General features: G+C 54.7%; 2 protein-coding genes across 5 annotated transcripts in view; both read left to right on the forward strand.

Moving 5' to 3' along the window:
- The first annotated feature begins 277 nt into the window (after positions 1-277).
- MLC1 (modulator of VRAC current 1) lies at positions 278-20,566 on the forward strand. Of its 4 annotated transcripts, none has more exons than XM_032647085.1 (12): positions 278-350; positions 605-773; positions 2,210-2,299; positions 3,638-3,691; positions 3,934-4,035; positions 9,249-9,347; positions 9,717-9,788; positions 10,622-10,738; positions 12,672-12,728; positions 13,363-13,485; positions 17,557-17,706; positions 19,234-20,566. In XM_032647085.1, the coding sequence occupies exons 2-12, from the start codon at positions 609-611 to the stop codon at positions 19,312-19,314; spliced, it is 1,110 nt and encodes a 369-aa protein (XP_032502976.1). In that variant the 5' UTR covers positions 278-350; positions 605-608; the 3' UTR covers positions 19,315-20,566. The 4 variants fall into 4 exon arrangements, with proteins under 4 accessions (XP_032502976.1, XP_032502977.1, XP_032502978.1 ...); XM_032647086.1 differs by having other exon boundaries at positions 19,240-20,566; XM_032647087.1 differs by lacking the exon at positions 2,210-2,299.
- A 781-nt stretch (positions 20,567-21,347) lies between these two features.
- The window catches only part of TTLL8 (tubulin tyrosine ligase like 8), a 75,012-nt gene continuing 71,991 nt past the window's right edge, over positions 21,348-24,368 (forward strand). Inside the window, 2 exon segments of the mRNA XM_032645318.1 lie at positions 21,348-21,714; positions 21,984-22,082. Coding sequence (XP_032501209.1) covers positions 21,348-21,714; positions 21,984-22,082 — 466 coding nt within the window.

The raw sequence follows: 24,368 nt of genomic DNA on the forward strand, positions 1-24,368 counted from the left end.
TTGAAATTCAGGAAGCGGTCCTCCTTGCCTGGCTTAAGTGCAGTTCTGCCAGGCTTTTGTCCTGTCTGTGAATAGTTCTTGCTGGACGCCCAAGGCAGGGTGACTCGGTAACAGGAGCCCCTCACCCAGAGGCCGGCGCTCCCACACCAGAACCGCCGCAGAGGTAAGTGTGCAGACGGGAAACCCTCGTGTGGAGCACATCTGTGATCTCTTGTCCAGTTTGGACTTTGGAGTAGCCAGCACATCATGAGACTCATAGATGAAGCTGCCAGTGGAAGTGAAATTGAGGGGGCGGTGGGAGGGCGAAGCGCTTAAAGCCTGAAGTCCTGCTGTGGATCTAGACTGTTCAGGTTTGTTTTCCGGGGAAAGTGATTTTATGCACTCGTGGAATCACCTGCTTATTTTCTTCTTACAGTACTTTTATACAAATGATATCTCTTTTACTGAAAACAACTTAAAAACAAGTATTTATTGAAAATCACTTCTTTGGGAGTCTTTTCAGAGCGATCAGAAGTGAAATTTGTAATCTTATCACAAATAAATAAGTGGCGGTGTGGTGAGTGCAGCGCTGCGGCCGCTAATGTCAGCCTTTGCCCCCCGGCAGCGCCATGGCCCGGGAGGAGCTGGGCTACGACCGGATGCCCCCACTGGAGCGCGGGCGGCCGGATGCGGGGAGCTACGCCCCGGACACCAAGCCCAGTGACCTTCAGCTGTCTTCCAGGCTGCCCCCGTGCTTCAGCCACAAGACGTGGGTCTTCTCCGTGCTGATGGGGGTGAGCAGCTCCGCGCCAGGCCCACGGAGACACCGTCCCCTCCGGGGTCCGCTGCCTGGGTGCTGTTCCCCGATGGCCCGGGGAGGAGCAGCCCCGGGCTACTTCTGCCTCTGAGAGACTCACGGGTGCCGATGTGCTTGTTCGCTCTGCTCTTTGAGTTATTTTCCTCAGCTGGTGAGGCTCTGTCCTGCTGGCCCCGCTGGCCTCTGGGCCGTGGTGGCTCTGTGTCCTGGCAGGGGTCGGACAGCCCAGGGCCCACGCTGAGCCTGCCGGCTCATGTATTGTACCAGGGCGGCCTCCACGACCCTCACCTCCTGGGGGTCTGCAGTGGTGGGGAGGAGGGACCACGCTCGCAGGAGGGGCCTCTGGGGGGTGGACAGCAGGACGGTGCCCTGAGGCAGGAGCCCAGGGCCATGGGACCAGGGAAGGCTGAGGGGCCAGGGGACAGGGCCAGCAGGGAGGAGGGGGCAGGCCTGAGGGCACCTTGCCTGGGGTCCTGGGACATCTCCCTTCCGATATGCTTGGATAAGCACTTGGACTTCAGAAGAAGCCCTTTTGGCCCGAGCGGGCGCGGTCACCTGGGCTGGCCACTGGACGCACCTCTCTGTGGGCGGGAGCTTGGGGGTCAGCGTGCCGGGGGCCGAGGTCCAGGATCCGGGCTGGGGCCTTGCCTCTCCCTGGGCCCCGGGCTCTGTGGGCCAGCTCCGCGGCACCCTGGTGGTCCTGCCCACCCTCTCCCCAGCCGCTACCCTGTGCCACTGAGACGGGAACTCCCACTGTGTGGGTCGAAGAGGACACTCCTCCCTCCAGCCTCCGGGTGGGCGGTGGGCGGCTGGTCAGCCTCCTCTCACTCCCAGGTCCTCGACTCTGTTGCCCGCAGCAGCCCGCGGCCACAGCCCTTGATCCTGCTGCCCTCTTCTCCCTGAGGGGTGCGCCTTGGCCTCCCCCGCCCCCCGGGCCCGCGGGCCCCAGTGCCCCCATTCCATGGGGTGTGCACGGCCCTCTGCCCACACCCGGGTCTGAGTGACCTTATACCAGTGACTTCGACTCCGTCGCCTCACCCTGTGCAGTGAGTTTCCGCCTCTGGTGCCTTGAGCAGGATGGGGTTGTGTGCTCGGCTCTGTGCCTGGACCTGGGGGGCCCCGAGGCCCCTGAAATTGCACATGTGGGGTGAAGGCATTTTCTGGGGAGTGGAGCCGCCATTTCTTGCTTTGAATTTTGACAGAGTCTCCTGTCCCCCAAATAAGTGTAGATCCCATAACCTGCCCTGGGGGAGGGTGGGCGGCTGCCGTCCTGCAGGGAGGAGGTCTGGCGGCATCCAGGCGGGGATGTCGGTGTTGCACAGAGTTAAGCTGCGGTCGGAGGGCTAGTTGCTCAGCCTCCGCGTCTCCAGGCCCGACTGTGTCGTCACCCGCATTTGTGCTGCTGTCTTGCAGAGCTGCCTGCTTGTGACCTCGGGCTTTTCCCTCTACCTGGGAAACGTGTTTCCTTTGGAGATGGATTACCTACGCTGTGCTGCAGGTTCAGTGAGTAGCAGCCCTGTGCCGGCACTGATGTTTGAGGTTACGCACCTGGGTTTTTTGCTCGGAGATTTACCCGTTGCTGTCACCCGCTCCTCATTCAAACTCTCTTCCTGTACTTTGCCCTCGAATAGCATCTGTTGCTTTTGTAAATGATCTATGAGGCAAGTCTGTCTTAGCCCACAGACTCCGGAGCAAGAAACGGCGCTTTGATTTCCAACACGCAGGGGCACGCTGCTCCCGGCTGCCCCATGAGCCGGCAGGGAAGCCCCTCTGTGATTTGGGGGCCACACCTCACCCCTCCCCGAAGCTTGTACCTGCTTCTGGACTCAGAGCCGAGGCCTGGGGAGCCGCCAGTCCTCATGGGGAGACAACCAGTGACTCCCACCAGCTCAAGCACAGGGCACATCCCCTGGGGTTTGGGGGGGCCCTCTCGCCCATCTGCTCTCCTGTTCCAGCCCTGTCAGCATGCCCAAAAGTCTGAAAACACAAGACAGATGCAGCTGCCCTTACCCTGTACCCACCGCCACAGGTTGCCCCGCCTCCACTCCCTTAGAAGAAAGAATTTGACCCGTTTCCTGCCCTTCTCTCTGGAACCTCCTAGGTGGCCCTTTGCTCACCACCGGAGCAGCCCTGGTTGGGGGTCACAGGGACCTCTGACCTCTGACTCAGACGGCTTCAGAGCCACGCTGACCTAGGCCGATGTCCCAGCAAAATCTTCGGTTACGTCCTTCACCCCCAGGGGTGACGGGCTAGGGAGACCAGTCAGGTGGTCCCACTGGGTCCTCCGTCGGTGCCCAGCCCCCATCCGACCCCTCTTGGGCTCGCCGCGCCCCGCCCCCCAGATCCCACTGCAGGGTCTGGGCGGGGAGGTCCTGTTGCTGCAAGAGTGACACCGGCATGGCCCACGGGACCCAGGCTGGCCCCCCAACTCTGCCCCGCCCTGAGCCCAGGCTGGCCCTCTCCCTTGTCCTCGGCTCCGGGGACGCAGTGGGGACCTCTGACGAGGACCCCGGGGGCTCTGGGGCCCCTGAGCGTTTCTGCTCGTTCACAGACAGATGGTTTCCCCTTTCTGCGTGATTCTTACCGAGACGCGCCTGGTCTCGGGCCACAGGAAGCTACATCCGCTTCTAAGCGCGTCCAGCTAGGACAGTCTTCATTTCGGTGTCTTTTTCATCATCAGAACAATTAAAACTCTTTCCAGAATTATTATTTTGAAAGACCAGGACCCTTCAGCGTCGAGAGGGACCACTGCGTCTGATGGAGGGGGACATGTCTCGGGCCATGTGGGTTTTCAGGACACAGAGTGACCAGCAGGGACGCTCACCTGCTCTCTCTTTTCAGTGTATCCCCTCAGCCATAGTGAGCTTTGCTGTCTGGAGGAGAAACGTCAGCGCGGTGAGTCCAGCCTTCTGTCCGCACCCTCTGCAGCCCTGCACCCGCACCGTGGGGCTTCCTTCAACCCCCCTCCCTCTGCCCCCAGGAGGGCGGAGGGGCCCGAGCTCACAGGCCTCCCCGCAGCTGACTCTAGGTGCCCCATCCTTGGGATGGGTGACGAATGCCCGGTTATGTGGTTGAATGTCACTTGGTTTCTTTCTTCACATAAAGGAGAACGAAACCCCTCCTGTCTTGTTTTCCAGATTCCCAACTTCCAGATACTGTTTGTGTCCACGTTTGCTGTCACCACGACGTGTTTGATCTGGTTTGGATGCAAACTTGTACTGAACCCGTCAGCAGTAGATGTGAGTCCCTGGAAAGCCACGTGGGTCCTCCCGGGGTCACAGGAGCCGAGGGCTCTGGTTCCACTGGGTCTGCTGAGCTCTGTGGGCTCGGAGCTGGCGTTAGTGAGCTATCTGCCGGGTAGTTACACTGGAGATGTGTATCGTAGCTCTTGAGTTTGAGAATTTCATTTAGGCTTCCGAAGAAAAGAATTGTCTTTAACGCTTTCACGGATTTCAGCGGACGAATTCACTGATTTTTGTATCTCTTTCACAACAGTTCTTAAACATTAACAGTAATGTAATAACATCTTTCATCAGATCTGCGATACTGCTGACGTAAGTTGCCCTGTTACTTTATGTTCCGTTAAGAAAAATGGAAGAGTCTTGTCATTTAGATTACAGTGCAGCAGAGAAAACATCTCTAGGACACAGGATCTGATCAGAGATACCTCTGCTCTGTGTTCAACACGTTTTCTTTAAGATCGGGAAGAGGAGGTGGTGGCCCGAGGACGTCTCAGCCAGGTGTGTTAGGGCATGCAAAACGGACAGACATGCGGATCTGAAAGGAGCACCTGTGCTGCCATCTTCTGCAGAAGAGACGATTTTCTCCTTTCTTGACGTTTGCATCATTAAGCCCATGTAGCATGGTTGCTGGATGTGAAAATCAATGTAAAACAGTTGTTTGTGCCAGAACCAGAGGTTTTGGAAAATGTTATTTAATTACAGATATCATTTTATAAAGTTCCTGGGAATAAACCTAACAAAAAGTCTGGAGACTCTTGTAGGAAATCATAAAGCCTCGCTGAGAATTACAATGCTTCTTTACCAAAGAAACCCTACGCAGAAGTGGGCGCCTGTCCCATGGGTCCAGAGCAAGTGCGCCTGCAGGCAGGACCCAGCAGGTTTAGGTGGTGACCAAGGGCTGGGGTGGAGCCCCCTTGAAGAACATGTTTGGGGACTCACCCGCACCCCACAGCCGTCCCAGCAGGACAGGAGAGCCGCCCCTGACCAGTCGGCCCAGGCAGCCCCACGTGCGTGGCCGTAGCCCCGGCCCGGAGCACAGCCGTGACCAACCTGGGGGGTCCCTGCCCCCAGCCCGCCCACCACGAAGCCGCGGCCAGTCGTCCCGCAGACACAAGGAGCACACTCTGTACGGAAGGGGACGCGTTCTCTTGGAGTGGCCGGCCAGTCCCAGGGTACGTGAGGAGCCTTGGGAGAAAGTGAAGGGCAGCAGGGGACCACGCGGGCGCTCACCAGCAGGAAGCCACAGCGCCAACGCGCAGCTCGGAGGAGCCACACTTGTAATCAGAGGAGGTCAATGAAAGCCACAGGAGATGCCGTTTCCAGCGTCGGCACGGGCGGGAGCCCCGCGTGTTTCCCTCACGTCCGGCAGCTCCTACGCGCTGCTGCAGGCTCTGTGGAAAAGTCTGGAATTTGCAGGTCCTTTTTGAAGAAGTCCATACACTGGGGAGCCCCATGGCACAAACCCTGGAGAGACACGCACGCATGTGACCAGGCGGTGTGTTCCTAGCAGCCCTGTGGATCGTGGCAAAAACTCCAAACCAAAACAGTTAATCCAACGTCCATTACCTAGGGTGGTGCCCCCCAAGTGCACAAAATGGATGAAGAAATTGTGAAAGATGCATGAAGCTTCATGCTCACAGCCTCCTCTTACTGGATGGCCTCCCCTGGAGCTGGACCTGCATCGTCCCCCAACCCAGGCCCCAGCGCCAGAGCCCGCCGTTAGCCAGACCCTCAGGCTCCTGCCACCTCGAAGGTCCAGCCAGGTCACGTGGAGGACACGAAGCTCGGACACCTAAACACGTAGAAGGACCCCAGGACCACGATGTCAGGACCACCGGTGTCCAAACACAAGGTCACAAATGGTGAAACAGGAAACTGCAGCTGCTCCCCTCCCCTGTCTCCCTGTGGAGCCGGGCGCTGGACTTGAACCTCCGCCCTGGGGACAGCCACGCAGGGCTTCGCTGTAGAGTCTCTGCTCCCTCTTTCCCACCTGCCATCCCTGCCTGGGCTGCTGTGTGTCCGCCGTGGGCCCCGCTTTCTTTAGGGAAGGATCCAGCTCCACGGCCTCCGACGCTCCCCTTCCACAACTGGGCCGATGTGGGCACATGCCTTCAGGGTCCTCGTAGGCCGGGGAGGGGCGTGAGTCCACCTGGATTCAGCTAAGCCCAGGACACACCCTCACCGCCGGCGGGAGGCTGCCAGGTCCCATAGCCTTTCCCGCACTTGGCGTCCCCAACAGCCCCCGTTTTCCCGTCTGGTGACAGTGCTGTGGCTTGCTGTTACCTCAGGTCACGCTCTCTGATCACTAGTACTTTTGAGCCCCTCCTCCTGGGTGTTTGCCCTCTTGGGCTTCCTTCCCGTCCTTGGCTTGTCCTAAATCAGGGGTCTCTTCCTGTGAGCCGCAGCACTTGCGGTCACACCGTGTGTCAAGCTCCCCGCGAGCTGCTCGACGCCATGCTTTGTATTGTGGCTTCGTGACTCCAGTTGTCTTCCTTCTTCAAAGCTGACAGCTCCTATTTCAAATATATTTCAGGATAAGTTTATTGAGTTCCTCAAAAAAATACAGCTGGGATTCTATTACGATTACTTGATGTTTACAGAGTAATTTTGTGAGAAGTGACCTCTTTATTGTGTGGAGTCATCCCACTGAGAGCATAGACCGTCTCTCTACTTACTCACATCATCTCTGTCCTTTGTTAGGGTTGGAAAGTTCCGAGTATTCTTGGTTAGATAATCCCTAGATGATTCACAGATGTGTTGCTAGTATGAATGGCGTCTTATTTATTAAATTATATTTTCAGATGGCTTATTGCTAGTGCAGAGAGAGGCTACTGATTTCCATTTTTTCTTTATTTTGAAATATTTGAGACTGGAAAGAATTTGCACAAATAGTACAGAGCATTCCTGTGTATCCTTCATCCAGTTTCCCCCAATGAGAGCATCTTACATGGTCAGATCAGGAGACTGACATTGGCACATGTTAACTTAGACCTTATTCATATTGTACTGGTCTTTTAAAAAGGATTTTTATAAGTGGACTTTGTGTCTGGAAGCTTTGCTGGACTCGTATCCTCCGAGTTTTCTGTAGGTTATGTTGGTTTCTCTATGTAGGTCACCCTATCGTCTGCAAATAACGACAGTTTAAACGCTCCTGTTCAGTCTAACCCTGTTGTTCCTTTCTCTCTATCGCTTTGGCCAGGACTTCTGCTACCGTGGGACTCTCCGGCTTTTTCCTGATTTTAAATAGGTTGTATCTAAAGAGTTTCCAATAAGTTTTTGGTTTTTTTTTAAAATTTATTTTTGGCTGCTTTGGGTCTTTGCTGCTACTCGTGGGCTTCTCATTGCAGTGGCTTCTCTTGTTGTGGAGCACGGGCTCTAGGTGCGCGGGCTTCAGTAGTTGTGGCTCGCGGGCTCTAGAGCGCAGGCTCAGTAGTTGTGGCTCACGGGCTTAGTCGCTCCGCGGCATGTGGGATCTTCATGGACCAGGGATCGAACCTGTGTCCCCTGCATTGGCAGGTGGATTCTTAACCACTGTGCCACCAGGGAAGTCCCCTTTGTCCGGTTTTAGAACCAGGGTTATACTGGTCTCATAAAATGAACGAGGCAGCCCTCATCTCTTTTGTTTTTTGTAAAACCTTGATATGATAAGAAGTCACTGCTTCTAGAAAGTATGGTAGAACTCACCTGTAACATCATCTCCATCCGGGGCTGTTGGTGAGGGGTGGCCTTCCATTATTGGTGTTAAAGTTTTCTGTCTCTTCCTGTGTCGAATTTTGGGTTTTATATTTTTATCAAAAGTTTATCTATATCGTGCAGGTTTTCGAAATTATTAGTTTAGAGTCGTTCATCTTGCTCACCGTTTTTAATTCAAGCCAAATATTTTAGTAATTTCTCCTTTTCGTTCTGAAATGTAATTTATATCTCTATCGTATCTCTTAGTAGTCTTTTCGAAGAACTGGCTTTGCTCCGTTAACCTCACTTTGTATTTCCGCTTGTCAGTCTCTGCCTAGAACCCTGATGAAACAGACATGTGGGATTATCTTAAAAGGTCACACATTTATTATTGGCTTCTAATATCACTACATTAGGGTCAGAATGTACAACCTATAAGGTATTGATTGTCCAGAATTCACCAGGGTTTGTTTTGTGGCCTAATAGATGGTCAATTTTTGTTAGTGTTACACAAATGCTACAAAAGAATGAAAATTCTATGTTTTATTTTGCATGTACAATTCTGTAGATCCAACTTATTAGTTGCACTTGTTTTTAAATGTAGAATTTTAAAAAATCATCATTGAGGGTATATTGAGGCCAAGAGATCAGGAGACGACTGCCACTGCAAAGACAGTTTATCACAGGTCCCAAGAGGAGGGGGCCCCAGGGCCGGTCAGGAGGCAGGGAGAGGGGACACGTGGGCAGGAGCCTTCACTGGGTTTCCGCAGGGAGAGGTGTGAGGCCGGGTGAGCAGGCTCAGACCTGCCAGCGTGAATAATCTCGGGGGGCTCAGGGCGGAGGGGCTGCCCAGGTGATTGGGGCAGGTCGCGGGAGAGGCCCATAGAGGCTCTCGATTGGTTGGTTTTATTTTATTTTATTATTTTTTTGGCCGCGCTGCATGGGATCTTAGTTTCCCGCCCAAGGATTGAACCTGGCCATGGAAGTGAAAGTGCTGAGTCCTAACCACTGGACTGCCAGGAGATTCCCGATTGGTGGGTTTTATATCACACAGTTAAATCAACTTTGTTGGTGTATTGTCCTGTGGATTTAAACACAGGCATGGATTTCCGTAACTGCCAACGGTCAGGACGTGCATCAGCTCCGTAGCCCCCAACCCCCTGGTGTTTTCTCTTCGGGACAATTATGCACAGAGCTGCTATAAACGTGGGCAGGTTTTGGTGTGAACGTAAGTCTTCATCCCTTTAGAGTAAATACCCAGGAGAGACCAACCACCAAGGAAGGTTGAGATCAGGGCAGACTACAACCCGAGGGCCAAATCCAGCCCTTGAGCCAACAATAATTTAAAATCAAAAATCCACCAACCAACAAACAAAAAGACATACGTGAGTCAGAGCTGTGTGCCCGGCATCTGGCTTTGGACAGAGAAGTTGCCGAGACTTTGAAGAGGCGTCTAAGCCCCTTCGTGGGATTGTCCACGCTTACGGGATGAAAGTGAAGAAGCCGGTTTTACAGACGTATGTGTTCTCCTTTGGCAGATCAATTTCAATCTGATTCTGCTGCTTCTGCTGGAGCTTTTCATGGCAGCCACGGTGATCATCTCTGCGCGGTCCAGCGAGGCGCACTGCAGGCAGAAGGTTGGTCCGGGCTGAGGCACGGCTGCACCGCAGACCCGGCTGTGGAGCGCGGGGCCAACGGCCCCAGGGAGGCAAACCTGGGGATGCAGCACCATCTCCTCCGTAGCCTGATCCTGACCAAGTAACACCACCCCCACCCCCCAGGAGTGTTACACGCAGAGGCCAAGTCCGCCTAAAGTATCACCTTGTAAACTAGGACTTCAGCAATCAAACACATTTTCACATGCAACGAGAAGGTCCGTGTTTGAGCTTTTGCGCTGAAGCCTGGAGATCCAGGAGCGTCTTCCAGATGCTCACATTTCAGACCATCACCCGAGCGACGGCCTGGACGGACGGCCACCCCTGTGATGAGGCTTTGTTTCCTTTCAGGGCTCCATCTCCGAGAGCACCAACATTCTGTATGAAGTGACATTTCCTGCTCGGGTCCTGAAATCCTATTCCGTAAGAAAAGCTTTTCTTTCTCCTTATTTTATTTCATTGTGGGGGGAGTACTAGATAAATATGGTGTAGGCGTGTCCCTGGTACATGAACTGTCCTGGTTGACAGTACACCCCCTTTGACTCTCAATGTGTCCATAAATTATATGTTAATTGTGTTTTCACTCGTTTACGTCCGCTCCAAAATTTTTTAGTCTACTCGTTCTATTACTGAAAGATCTGTTAAAAACCTCCCAACCTGTGGGCATTATCAATTTGTCTTTGTAATTCTGTAGCTTTTCACCATAGAGTTTTGGAGCCTGGGTTTTTAGGTACAGGAAAGTTTAGAATTCCTTCCTTCCTTCATTTTGTTTTTTTTTAATCATCACGAGCAACTCTCTTTAGTAATGGCTTCTGCCATAGAACCTATATTGTTAACTACGTCAGTTACCTCTCGGTTAATATTTTCCCAGTGTATCTTCCCCTCTTCCTCCAGCTCTTCCTGTCCTTACATCTGGGCAGTTTCGGTACAGAGTGTTGGTGCCGTTTGAATTGAGCTGGTTCACTCAGAGCGCAATTCCTGACACTTTCATATTTATTTCTCCATCTTTTTGCTTCCTATTTTCTATGCCTTTTCCCACCTTCCTTTGAATGGGCAGGAGCTTCTTCCTTCCCTTTCCCACGAATTTGGGTTGGAAATATGCGTTTTCGATATTCCCTTGGAGGTTATCCTCAGTGTCTCAGCACGGGGCGCCCTGATGCTCTGCCCTGAACTCACGGGACCCTCCGCACCCCGGCCCCCTTCCAGGGACCCCGGGGAGCCTGCCCGTTCCCCTGGGTGACACTCTCTGCCCCCAGGTCATCGAGGTGATCGCCGGTGTCTCCGCCATCCTTGGAGGGGTCATCGCTCTGAATGTGGATGACGCCATCTCAGGCCCGCACCTTTCGGTGACGTTCTTTTGGATCTTAGTGGCCGTGAGTACACCCTGGGTGGCCCTCATCAGTGTGGCCGACCTTTGAGCTCGGTTTTGGGGCAGTCAGGCTGGAAAGCAGCGGGAGGAGGGGCGGGGGTGGGGAGTGGGCGCTGGTGGGCCGAGCAAGATGCTTCCCAGGTCCTCGTGGGCCCCAGACCAGGGCGATTTGGGAACCGAGGATTAAATGAGTCGGGATGTTAGCTGGTATTATTATTATTATTTTAAACTGGCTTGAGGATGCCAGTACCTCATACAGATGTATTTTTGTAATCATGATACTATTTACTCCCTCAGATTAGCTATTTTTTTAAAATATAAATTTATTTATTTATTATTGGCTGTGTTGGGGCTTCGTTGCTGCGTATGGGCTCTTCTCTAGTTGCGGCGAGCGGGGGCTACTCATTCATTGCGGTGCGCGGTGGCTTCTCTTGTTGCGGAGCACGGGCTCTAAGTGCGGGCTTCAGTAGTTGTGACTCGCGGGCTCTAGAGCGCAGGCTCAGTAGTTGTGGCGCACGGGCTTAGTTGCTCTGCGGCATGTGGGATCTTCCGGGACCAGGGCTCGAACCCGTGTCCCCGCACTGGCAGGCGGATTCTCATCCACTGTGGCACTGGGGACGTGGTAGCTGCCATTAGTATTTTATAATTTTTGTATTAGTTTCCCTGAAAAGTACTCGTTTTATTATTTTATAACATATGACATTCATATTGTTTTATAATACGTTTTAAAATGTAATACATTTGTATTATTTTACACTGAAGACGACTACCGTAAATGCCTAGCACCATACCTGGTGCTTGGTAAGTGCTTACTGACTACACGGTCACTGTTCTAAACATGGGCCTTTCATCCTTTTATAAGTAAGTCCGAGTTGACTTACGTAATTTAATGTTGTTTAGCGTTTAGCTGAAACGCGGCCCGGGGAACACACGGCCCCCAGGCTTCGGCCCCCCTTTGTGCTGCCGGCTGGGTGTGGGCCACACATCTGCTTGGAGCAGCTGCGATGGGCCCCTGCACACCCGAGTTTCCACGTGTCACGTGATGCCCCCAAACCACAGGCTCCTGTGCTTGGTGCTCCCACACCAAGGGCCTGGGCATTTCCTTTTCCTCTGTGGGCGTGTGGATGGGTAACTGGGGCCCGGACACACCTGGGCCCAGCAGGCTGTGCTGGGCTGGGGCGGCGGACCCCTGGGCGCCTGGACCCCCAGCTGGGGGGCAGGTGGATGGCAGGGGGCTGGGCCCAGCACTCAGCAACCTCGAGGAAGCCCTGTGCTCCCCTGAGCCTCCCTCTGCCCGAATCGTGTAGAACTAAATCAAGCTCCTTAAAATAAGTGGGAAAAGGCATTTATTGATTACAAAGGGACAGGAATGCTGGTCCAACGGAGGAGCCCCCAGTGGTCAAACACGGTGGGCAGGGGCGCGGTGTCTCCAGGGGCCCTGAGTCTGATAGCCCAACCGAGCCCGCCAGCGGCCCCCTGGCGCTCCCTCCAGAAATGCGGCATCGTGAAGGCGGCACCGCTGAGCGTCAGCTGAGGCCTCCCCGTCAACGAGGCCAGCGAACTGACAAGAAACATGAAGCGTGATCATCGACTGGGTCCTGAGCTGGGAACAGACCCAGCTGGACCAGGACATCATCGGGACGATTGCAAGTTGGAACACAGACCCTGCCTCGGACAGAGCTGCTGAGTCTGTGTTACGTTTCCCCGGTGCAGTGCTGAATCGAGACGGAGCGGTAGACACGCACACGAGCGTTTGGGGGCGGGTGCCACACCTGAGAGAGCAGGTGTGCGGGTTCCAGGCCGCTCTGCCTCTCTTGCACGGATCCTCGGCTCTCCTGGCGACCAGGATGGCCCGAATCAGAACGGGAGGGTACACGTTTGGGATCTGACTTGCTGGGCTCTCATCTCTGAAGCCTTTCTTTTTCCTTTTCTCTTAGTGTTTTCCAAGTGCCATTGCCAGTCATGTGACGGCAGAGTGTCCCAGCAGATCTCTGGTAGGTGAAGCCCGGCCGGGTTCCAGGCACCCGCGGAGCGACCTGCCGGGCTGGGCGGGGTCGGGGGCGAGCATCTGAGGGGCGTCTGCAGGCTGCAGGCTTGAGGGGCCTTGCGACTGTCCGAGGGCTGGGCCATCTGTGGAAGTAAGCAGAAACGGCCCATTTGGCATAAGAGTCGGGAGAGATTCCTGGGACTCAGCAGAGGCGGCGTCCTGTCCGGCTGTGGATGTCAGACAGTGACAGTCGCTAAACCGGCCCAAGTGAGCTTCCGAGCTGGTGCCGAGCTCAGCCGACACCTGGGCCTGCGTGGCCTCTGGGCCAGGCATGGCTCTCCGACGCGGGAGGGCCTTGGGAGGTCGCAGGAGCAGGTCAGAGGGCACTGGGAGGAGGCCATCAAGTCCTAAGTGCTGTGTTATCAACAGAGCAAATTGCGCCTAGGTCGAGAAAACTTGCGAGACACATGGTGAGCTTTGAATTAACGGGCAAATCGAGCACAGAGACTCAGCAGGTGCCCCAGGCTGGACGCAGACACACGCCAGCTCGTAACTCCCGCTGTGTGATTGCCGGGCCGCACCCTCTGTCCAGGCAGTGGCTCCCAGACCCCGACCTCCCACTCTTGTCTGCTTCCCGCCAGGTGGAGGTGCTGATAGCCATCTGCAGCCTCGCGGCCCCGCTGCTGTTCACGGCCTCGGGGTACCTGTCCTTCAGCGTGATGAGAATCATGGATGTCTTTAAAGATTACCCGCCAGACTTCAAGGTGGGTGTTCTTTTATTTTATTTTAAACTCTATAGAAACACGATGCCGCTGAGCGGCGCTGAGCCGCTGCCCACGTCGGGGCAGATGGCCGGAGCTGGCTTTGCACACGGCCTGACGCGCATGGAGCTGGTTCTGCTAACTTGCTTTTCTCCGTGCACTGAGGCATCCGTGCACCCTTCTCTGATTCCCGTTCTGCCCGGCATCGCTCAGCTGCTTCTGTTCTTCTCCTCTGGGCTGCTCTGCCCTGGGCACCCCCCAGACACCCCTCTTCACAGGCGCCTTACATTTTCTCGGCCCTGTTCCCATCCACTTGCATTTAAGAGTCACCGTTTGTCCAGTTTCATGAGAGACCCCATTGGTTCCTGGGTAAACTGAGGAGAGTGAGGGCCTCCCCTCTACGCGGGCTTCTCGGGGGTCCAGCGTCCTCCCCGCAGGCTCGGGTTCCAGGTGAGGTTAGTTTCAGTATAGACAGTGTTTGCCCCCAAATGTTTATCATGAGAAATTTCAAACATGCGGAAGAGTTGAAAGGTTAATGCAGTAAACACTGAGATTCCCTGGTGGTTTACGTGTGTGTCCGCGTGCGTGTTTATGCTGACGGGTGGGTGGAGCGCACACACGGCCATCGTTTTCCAGAAGCATCTGAAAGCGAGTGGCAGAGGTTTGAGGTGACCCTTTGCCCTTAGGTGCTCTGGCATCTCAACAGTAAGGACAGTCTCCTGCACAGCTGAGGTGGCTGACGTGCTAGGTGACAGCACATTGTCCCCTCAGACCATCCCGAGAAGACGCTTCGTGGGCTGAGGTTCTCAGAGCTGTGAGGGTTGCTCAGTCTCTTTGGATCCGGGACAGTTCCCACTTCTCCCCCAGGACACTGACCTTTCGGAGTCCAGGCCAGTTGTCCGGGAGATGGTCCCGCCTGTGGATCTGTTTGCAGTGGCGTCAGCGGGAGCGAGTCCAGGTGCACTGGTGCTGCCATCCTGGCCGGCTTGCAGCGGCTGCCAGGGTGCCTCTCGGAGGGCAGGCGATCCCTCGCAGGACGGAAGTGCCTGTGGGCAGCACTGAGGGCTGCTCGCGGCCTGGGCCACAGGGGAGGCCGGGGCGCTCACAGCTGCGCCTGCCCGAGAACCCCACGGAGGACGTGTGCTCGTCGTTGGCGGCAGAGCGCTGCACCCTTTGTTCTTTGACGCTCAGGGCGACCCCACCCTGGGCTCCCAGATGCCAGCACATCCTCCTCTCCCGTCAGACGCTTGAGATGGCCTGGGCTCACCTGGTCCTGGTCCTGCCGTGTCTCGCCCTCGACCCTGGAGGGGGCCCGTGTACCCATTCCTGTGGGGGCATCATTACTCCTGAGCCCCGTCAGTGGACAGAGCTGAGAAATGTATGTCCACTTAAAGATCCCTGACATCTATTGCTATTTCCAACTCAAATTTTACATTCTAGGGTTTTTTCCCCCTTAACCTCTGTTATTATATACTTGCATCATTTTTCTCTTAGTCCAAAAATCCTGGTAACATTGAATATAGTTACTGCTTAATTTTGCCTGACAGCTCACACGTGTTCACAATTACAGGACCCATTTTCGACCAGCAGCGCACCTGCTGGGTGAGGGACGGCTCGCTGTACTCGGAGGTACGGTCATGTGCTCTGCGAAGGAAGCCCCTTCTGTGAGCGGTCCTGCTACACAGTCAAGTTTAATGGTTTCTCTTTGTATTCAGTTTTAGGCTCTGATGCTTTTTTCCCTCTCAATAGTATTTTTGAATATATAAAACTTTCACGTGGTTCAAGTCAAACCTCCCCGATTCCTTCTGCAGGTAATCTACAGCGCATATTATTATTTTCCTTCTTTCCTACAAAGCAGGTCACTCTAATCGCGCTTCTACACCTTACCTTTTTTTTTTTAAACTTAATTTCTCCTGGGGGCTCCCGTTTTCCCTCCCACCAACGGTATGAGGGCACCTGCTTCTCCGGAGCTGGGGAGCGTTGCCACGCTGGGCTTTGTAACACAGGTGAGAGACAGGGCCTCGGGTGGGGCCGTTACGCGCATCTCTCTGAAAATGAGTGACCTCTTGCGCGCCTACAGTGCTGCATTTCCCCAGCAACCTCCGTCCGCGTCTCCTGACCGTTTTCTAGTGGGCTTTGAGAACGCTGCGAACACAGGGAGCCCAGTCCTCCGTCAGACACAGAAGATGCAAGCGGCAGCCTCAGCTTGGCAACTGTTTTCACTGCCTGTTGTGATTTTTGTCATGTGGAAACTTTGTTGTCGTCGTTGTTGTTGTTTGTTTTTTCTGCGGTACGCGGGCCTCTCACTGTTGTGGCCTCTCCCGTTGCGGAGCACAGGCTCCGGACGCGCAGGCTCAGCGGCCGTGGCTCACGGGCCCAGCCGCTCCGCGGCATGTGGGATCCTCCCGGACCGGGGCACGAACCCGTGTCCCCTGCATCAGCGGGCGGACTCTCAACCACTGCGCCACCAGGGAAGCCCCGTTGTTGTTTTTACGTAGTTAAATTTGTCAGTATTTTCCTTTGTTGCTTCTAGATTTTAAGTCACAATTAGAAAGGCTCGTACTTGTGTTTCCGCGGGAGTTTAGCCTGGAGTGCAGCACAAGGAGTGGGCCCCATCGGACTTGCCTCAAATGGCTTGTGGTTCAATACTGTTTATTGAAAAGCCCACCTTTTCCTCAGTCATCTGAGACTCTGCCTTTATCACGCACTGAGCTTCGGTCTGTTTGCGTCCGTTTCTGCCCTGACTGTCCCCTCTCGGCCGGTCTGTGCCGCCAGGTGCACCCCGGAGGTTTGCACCAGGCATCGCCACCTGGCCCGCTCGATGCCTCGCGGCCGGCTGCGCTGCGTTTCGGGGCTGACTCACTTCTGTCACTTGCTAGTTCTTCTTTATGAATGCTATTTGTTATTTATTTATTTATTTATGGCTGCGTTGGGTCCTCGCTGTTGCGCGTGGGCCTTCTCTAGCTGCGGTGAGTGGGTGCTACTCTTCATTGCGGTGCGCGGGCTTCTCATGGCCTCATTGCGGCGGCTTCTCTTGCTGTGGAGCACAGGCTCTAGGCACGCAGAGCTTCAGTAGTTGCGGCACGTGGGCTCAGTAGTTGTGGCTTGCAGGCTCAGTGGTTGTGGCGCACAGGCTTAGTTGCTCCGCAGCATGTGGGATCTTCTCGGACCAGGACTCGAACCCATGTCCCCTGTGTTGGCAGGCGGATTCTTAACCACTGCCACCAGGGAAGTCCCTCTATGAATTTTAGAATCACCCTGCCTGGCTCTAGATAGCCAGCCCAATGTTGCATTTTTTAAAAAACTCGACTCACGGTTAAATGTGCATATAAACTTCAGAGCTGTTGAGTCTTTTTGGTTTTTTTCTAACAGTGACATTTCCTGGGCTCTTCTTTGTCTTAACGTCACGTTGTTTTGTATTTCTGAGGCTGGAAGGACACCCCTGCAGTGTGGGGAGGGGCCAGTGCTCTGTGGATGTCCTTGCAGCCACTGGGGCTTCCTCTAGTCCCGGGCAGACCCCTCCTCGCCAGCAGCCAGTGCCGCACCATCCAGCCTCGAGACGGATCTGTCGACCGTGCCTGTGTCCCGCCGCCCCGGAACCTGCCCCTGTCTCTCGTCCGGCTCGGGGCCTCCACAGCAGACCTCCGCCCCATCTGGGCACCCTCGGCGAGGCCACGGGTGGTTTCAGTGGCTCCGCTGTGGACACGAGTGGTTGTTGGGAGGCCTGGACGACTTGACCCGGGCAGCGGCACCATCACCCTGTCGCCCCACGAGGCGGGTCATCTTTGTGTCCCTCTGTTAAACCCAGAGCAGAAGTGATTTCCTCAACTCTCTCTCACTGAGACAGAATGTTCCTGCTCAGGCTGGTGACATAACAGGGCACAGTGGGGTGAGAGCCTGAAACCGCTCCACACAGACTGCGGCAGGGCTCACGGTCTGTGCTTCGGGGCCACGGCCTGGGAAGCCTGTGCACTGCCTCCCTGGGCAGCGGGCCCACGCGGTGGGGCCTGGGGGCGGCTGAGAGCCAAGAGGAGAGGCCCCGGGCTGCTCACCGCCTGTCTCCACCCCCGGCAGTCCTACGACGCGCTTCTGTTGCTACTGATGCTGGAGCTGCTGCTGCAGGCGGGCCTCAACACGGCCACGGTCATCCAGTGCGTGCGCTTCAAGGCGGGCGCATCCTGGGACGCCGCACAGACCGGCCCGCAGGGACGCCCGGCGGGAGAGGTGAGTGGCTTCCAAGCGAGCGTGGCTCCCTGTCCCGTCCCGTCCCGTCCCATGCCAGCGGGGCTGTCTTCCCAGGGCCCTGGGCAAAGCGACGCCCACCTGCGCTGACTTCTTTCAAGACCTGTTGGGTCACTTCGTATTTTTTAAAATGCCCCAGAAAAATCTTGGAAAGGTACAATACGTTATACGCTTTTTAAGCCAGCCAGGCCAACACAAATCCATTTCTGGAAAGGTGTTATGGGCTGAATGCTTCCACTTCTACTCTTACAAATGTAGAAGAGAACTTGGCAAACATCTGCATGGATCACAGACAGAGCTTTCCCTCCTGCGGCTCGTCAGGGTGCCCACTACAGACGTGGCGTCAGCGACCCCTGGCCGGCGGGCTCTGAGGGTCACGCCAGCCCCTCGGCCAGGCTCAAGGCCTCTGCACTTTCCCCAGGCCCTGCCTCTTGTCCCCCACAGCTGAAAGGCTCCTCCCCGTGAGCTGCCCACTGTGGTGCTTTTACTGGGCAAACCTGCCCCCTGTCCTCCAGGTGCACGATGCCCCGTGTACCTGGGAGGCTGCTGCAGGGCCCTCCAGGGCCACCCTGGGTGGACCGGGCGCCCCTCCCGCCCAGCCACCACCCGGGCCCACCCCGTCTCACGTCCTGCTCTGCTGCTCTCCGGCAACACGTCCAGCGCGGCCAGCCTCCCGCCTTCGTCACCCTGTCGCCCCCGAGGCTTCTCCCACCCTTCCCAGGGGATGCACTCCGGCCGTCGGCCCCTCCTCAGCCACCCTACCCGCCCCACCTCTCCCTTCGTTGCACTTCTCATATGGCGTCGTTTGGTTGTTGTTTTTACCCGGTTGTGGTCAGTCCCCGGCGGGGTTGGCTTTGTCCCTGGGTCCCACGTGAGGTCCCCCTGGTTCTGCGTCAGGACGCCAAGGTGCAGTGTCAGGCCAATGAATCCTCCCCCCACGTTCCAGAACTGCCAGTTCTGGGGGCTGAGGGGGTGCTGAGGCGGGCAGCTGTCCTCCCTGTTTGGTGACCGTTGCCTCAAGCGTCCTCCCTCCCCTGTTGTCATGCCCCTGGAGATGCCTTCACAGCCTCCGGGGCCAGGTCAAGACCGCTTCTCTGTGGAGGGTCCAGCCTCTGCCCCCAGGAGGAGCTTGGAGGGACTTAGCCCTGCACCCTGGTGTGTACCACTCCACAGTCAGCAGTATTTACTGAGCACCTGCTGAATGCAGATGCTGCTGTGCCAGGTGCTGGGATGCAGACCCATAGGAAGAGGCCTCACAGGCAGGGGCAGGTTCCACCCGAGCCCCCGGCTCCCCGGCTGTTGGGAGGATGCCCACTCACGGCAGCCTCCCACCCCCCATCCAGAGCCCACCCCGCAGCCCAGCCCCGCCCCTGCGGAGGACATGTGCTCTGGGTCGTGGCCGGAGGTGCCGGGGCTCTGGGACAGCAGAGTAGTGAGAGGGAACTGAGCCTCCTTCCTGCTTCCTGTCGCGTGGGTGGCCCAGGACAAATAACTCTTTGCCTGTCTCAGTCACAGGTGGCCAGAAGCCCCCTGAAGGAGTTTGACAAGGAGAAAGCGTGGAGAGCCGTCATGGTGCAAATGGCCCAGTGACTGCGGACCCAGCTTGTTAACTTAACGCACAGGCGCTAGTCGTCCCTGAGCCGCGACCTTCCAACTCGCCCCTCCCCTTTCGTAGGGCAGGCTGGGCTGCAACGTGGAGTTTTCATTTCTTACGGTAGTTTAAACTTGAAATAGGCAAACGTTGACTATTTTGCGCTGACTGGGGGGGATGGAATCAGTTCAGTGCTCCGGAGGTGGCCTAACCCCAGTGGCACGGGGCCCCCAGGTGAGGGAGGGGCCCACGCTAGAGCTGACTTCTCCAGGCGCTGACATTCGGGCAACCACGGGTCTCTGGGTTCCCGGTCCGACCAGTGACCGGCTGCCGGTGTCTGCTCCTCCAAACCTCGCCCCGCCTCCCTGACCTGCTTTTGTTGAGCACCTACTGTCCGCAGCCAGCAGACACACCTCACTAAGCCGTGCGTGGATCTCATCCATTTCGGCCCTTCTCTTCTTGGGGGCCCAGCCCGCTGAGTGAGCATGGATTCCTTGACGAGGGCAGAGCTGCTTCCGCCCTGTCTCGAGAGCCCGTGGAGCTACTTCCCCCAGAGCCGGGGGTGCAGGGCAGCCCCCACCCCCAATGCGCAGCCTTCCCCACGTGAAACCCACCTGCCTGCGTTTCTGCTCTCTCTATACTTAAACCCAGTCTTTCCGGAAGGGCCCCCGTTCAGTGGCGCTGGTCCATGCACGGGTGTCCTACACGGCCAGTGGAGACCCAGCTCAGCAGCGGTCAGCCTGCACCCGTCCCAAGCCCTCTGTCAACAACACTGGGGCCGCTCAGTGTTCTCTGGGGTAAGGTCCTTGTCCAAGGCTCTGAAAACTGACAGCTCACATCTCCACGTCTCAGTGGCCTCCGTGTCCCGGGCGGGCCAGGAAGACGAATGCCTTGGTCAGGCCCCCAGACAAGCACGGGGGCAGCAAGGTGGCTCTCACCTGCACGCCAGCAGCCCCCACCCAGCCGCAGCCCACGGGGCCACCTCCCCTTCCTGCAGCTCCCCAGCCTGGACGGGAGCCAAGGGGACAGTGCAGGTGTGGCTGATGTCTCCTGGGGGTCCAGAAAGTCTGAGTCTTAGAGCTGGAATGAGGTGCCTGGGGGCTTAACACAGGCCTGCACTTTCTTATTTCAGAGAGAGCTTGAAAAAGCCACACAAATGGGGTTTTAAAAGTGTATAGTCCTGTCTCTGTCGATTTACATTTTTGTGTGATATAGTTTAATACTGAGCAATAAATGCTAACGTCAGTGTGGCCCAGGTGCCTGTTTAACTCTGGGTCTCTGGGTATTTCCGGGCCCAGGTCTGAAACAACTGAGAGGTAAAGCATAGGAGGCGGGTGGGGGCGAGGGCCACCTTTTAATTTATTCATGGTTTATGTTGCCCTGAGCCAGTCTGCAGTGGGATCTGGTGGAGACGGGAAAGGCACTGGGGCCCACCCAGGGGAATGCCCACCACCCCTCACTGAGTGGGCGCAGAACCTCACTTTCAGGTTATCTTGGGAAGTTAGATGCAAAATAAAGATTTTTAAACCAAATAAAGATGACATGTAGATTTGGGAAAGTTACCAGGAGGAAAGGCACTGATGGGGTGGGCGGGTCTTTCCTACTCACCCCTCCCTCCGCAAAGATACTGGACCAGAGACGCAGGATATCTGGGTGGGCTGGGACACTGACCGATGCTGGGAATCCCCGGGGCGGCGGGTCAGGCCCCTCGAGTGACCCTGGGGACACCAGAGCACACTCCCTGGTGGGCTGGGGGCGTTCTGCCCCTGGGGGACATCGGATGTTAGGTGCGGAGGGAGGCCCGAGGTGTGGACCAGAAAGAGGCCCGAGGGTCCCAGGACACAGCCTGCCCTGGACAGCCTGGCTGGTTCCGCAGGGTCGGGGGCCCGGGTGTGGCCCTCGGGTCTTTATGACCTGGGGGGCTCTGACTGCCAGGGCGGGTCTGTGTGACTCTGACACCCGGGGCGGGGCGGGACCGCGTGATCCCAGCCGGGGCGCGCGCCACTCGCTGGCCCTCCTCCCCGCGGACACCATGCCCGGCCCCCGGCGCCCCAGCCCCCGCGCGGGCCGCGGCCGCGCCTCGGACTGCAGCCCCTGCCGGGGGCCCCGCCTGGGTACCCCCGAACGCCGCCTGTGGGACCCCACGGCCCCCGCGCGCCGTCGTCCCCGGAGCCGCACTCTGAGCCACTCCCGCAGCCGCTCCCGCCGCCCCCTGCCGCCCGCGCGCCCGCGCAGCCCCACGCCCAGCGCCGGCCGCCGCCGAGCCGCGCTCCCCGGGCCCAGCTGCCGGCGCCCCGGTGCTACCGCACAGTGCGCCGCGCGGCCCGGGCCCGTCACCCCGGGCAACCGGAGGACGCGGGACGGCGCGACGGGGGGCGAGGGCACGGGCCCCCGCCCGGGTGAGCACGGGGCCAACCGCTCTCCGCCCCTCCGCCTCTGGGATTCTAGACCACCCCCGCGGAGTCCCGGACCTACCCTTCCTTCGGAGCTCCTGACCGCCCCCGCCCTGCTCCAGACCTGCCCAGCCCTACACCTCTGGACCCCGCCTTCGGCCCCCCACCCCGACCCTAGCCTGCGCCCCCCCAACCCCAGACTTCCCCCTCCACCCCCGCCCTGCTCTCGCCCCTCTGAGTTCCCTTCCTCTATCAGCACTGATACCCCCTTGCAGGGGTCCAGGCAGTGGAAGGGAGGAAAGTTGAGGTGCCCGAGGCAGAGGCCGGAATGGAACCGTCTGCGTCATCGGAAGGGGAGCGGAGAGGAGAATCTAGTCAGTATTGTCCTGGGCCCGCCGCCCTGGGTTTCCTGAAAGGGACGGCCAAGCTCAGGCTTGGGGAGGGGGCATCCGTCTGTTCTGTTGATCTGTCTGCCCGTCCTTATTCCGAAGTACCTGCTTTAATTCCAGGAGCCTCGTAATGTCTTAATATTTCTCTGACTTTGTTCTTCAAGATGTGCTCAGGTTTTCTTGGACTTTTGCATTTTTAGAATTGATTGCTAATATAAGCCCCCCCCAACACACACACACACACACACACACACACACACACACACACGAGTCCTGCTGGGATTTTGTGATTCCATTGAATGTGTAGATCAATTGGGGTGAGAATTAACATCTTAATACCCAGACTTCTGACCACGAACATCGGCTCTTTCATTCTTGTCAGTAAGGTTCCCACTTTTAGTTACAGGTGTACAAGACCTTTTGTTAGAATCACTCCCAGATAATCCGTGCTTAATACTGCTGTAGGTGGCATTTTTGAGTTTCATTTTCTAATTGTCTCTAGTGCATAGAAATACAGTTGAATTCATTTTCCTGGCTTGGTGGTTGGTGACCTTGGTAAATACACTACTAACTCATATAATTAGATTTATTACATACACAATCATCACCTGCAGATCTTTTCAGTCTTTATATCTCTTATTTCCTTTTCTTGCGTTATTGCATGGGTTAGCACTTTTGAGTATAATGTTGAATAGATATGATATAGTGGACATCTTTTTTTGTTTACACACTCAGGAGGAAAGTGCTCAGTGTTTCACCATGAAATATGATGTATAAGTTTTTTTAAATTTTTTAAACATGATTTTTTTCACATTTCTTTGACTGTCAAGTTTTCTTTGGCAAATTTATCTAAAATATTGAATTTTCATTTTAGAACCTATTTTATAGTTATAATACAGAGGCCCTAAACTGATCCAGGTTCACCAGGATACCCTTCTCTAAGCCCTAGTGGTTAATATTTTCCCTATAAAATGTACTAGTATCTTTTAATTAAGTTGTCATTCACAAAAATTATAAATTAAACACCTATAAATTCTTGTTGCTATACGTTTTAAAGGAAGTTCCCTTTATTCCTAGTTTACTGAGAGTTTTAAAACAAGTAGTTATTACATTTTATCATATGTTTTCTTCTGCATATTTTTTCCTTTAGTCTATCAAATGATTACCTTATGGATTTTCAAATATTAAACAAACTTTGTATCCCTAAAACAAATACCACATGGTCAAGTGTACTGTTTTATATGTCACTGGATTTGATTTACAAATATTTTAAGATTTTTGTGTCTATTTTTATAAGCAAGATTGGCTTGTAATATTTCTTTCTTTTAAAAAGGTCCTTGTCAGATTTTGGTGTTAAATGTATGACCTCATAAAAAAAACTTGAAAAAGAAAACAAAAGAAAGGGTTGAAAAGGCTTTTCTACTTTCCTCTTTAGTGATAGGGCTTATGTGGGGGTTTTTGGGTTTTTTTTTTTTTTTTTCTGAAATATTTGGACAGGTTGACCTGTAATGCCATCTAGGCCTGGCTTCATTGTGGGAAACATTTTAAATATGGAGTTAATTTGTTTAACAGAAATAGGCCCATCTGGATTTTCTATTTCTTTTATGTCACTTTTGATAAGCAGTGTTGTTTAAGGAAAATGTCCATTTCATATGAATTGCCAAATTATTGACATGTGGATGTTTATAATATCTTTTTTTATTGAAGTATAGTTGATTTACAATGTTGTGTTCATTTCAGGTATACAGCAAAGTGATTCAGATATATATATATATATATATATATATATATATATATATGCTTTTTCAGATTTTTCCATTATAGGTTATTACAAGATATTATTCCCTATGCTATACAGCAGGTCCTTTTTGTGTATTTATTTTGTAGATAGTAGTGTGTATCTGTTAATCCCAAACTCCTAATTTATTCCTCCCCCCACCTTTCTCCTTTGGTAACCATAAGTTTGTTTTCTATATCTGTGAATCTATTTCTGTTTTGTAAGTAAGTTCATTTGTATCATTTTTTTAGATTCCACATATAAATGATATCAAATGATATTTGTCTCTCTCTAGCTGACTTACTTCACTTAATATGATAATCTCTAGGTCCATCCATGTTGCTGCAAATGGCATTATTTCATTCTTTTTTGTGGCTGAGTAATATTTCATTGTATATGTATATATATGTATACCACATCTTCTTTATCCATTCATCTGTTGATGGACATTTAGGTTGCTTCCATGTCTTGGCTACTGTAAATAGTGCTGCCGT

The sequence above is a fragment of the Phocoena sinus genome, chromosome 10, assembly GCF_008692025.1.
Source record: "Phocoena sinus isolate mPhoSin1 chromosome 10, mPhoSin1.pri, whole genome shotgun sequence".
NCBI classification, from domain to species: domain Eukaryota; kingdom Metazoa; phylum Chordata; class Mammalia; order Artiodactyla; family Phocoenidae; genus Phocoena; species Phocoena sinus.

Bases quoted from the DNA above. Each gene is read 5' to 3' on its own strand.
- MLC1 (XM_032647085.1), top strand. From the start codon at position 609: ATGGCCCGGGAGGAGCTGGGCTACGACCGGATGCCCCCACTGGAGCGC. The intron at 2,300-3,637 runs GTGAGTAGCAGC...CTCTCTTTTCAG, and splicing joins TACGCTGTGCTGCAGGTTCA to TGTATCCCCTCAGCCATAGT. The intron at 12,729-13,362 runs GTAGGTGAAGCC...GCTTCCCGCCAG, and splicing joins AGTGTCCCAGCAGATCTCTG to GTGGAGGTGCTGATAGCCAT.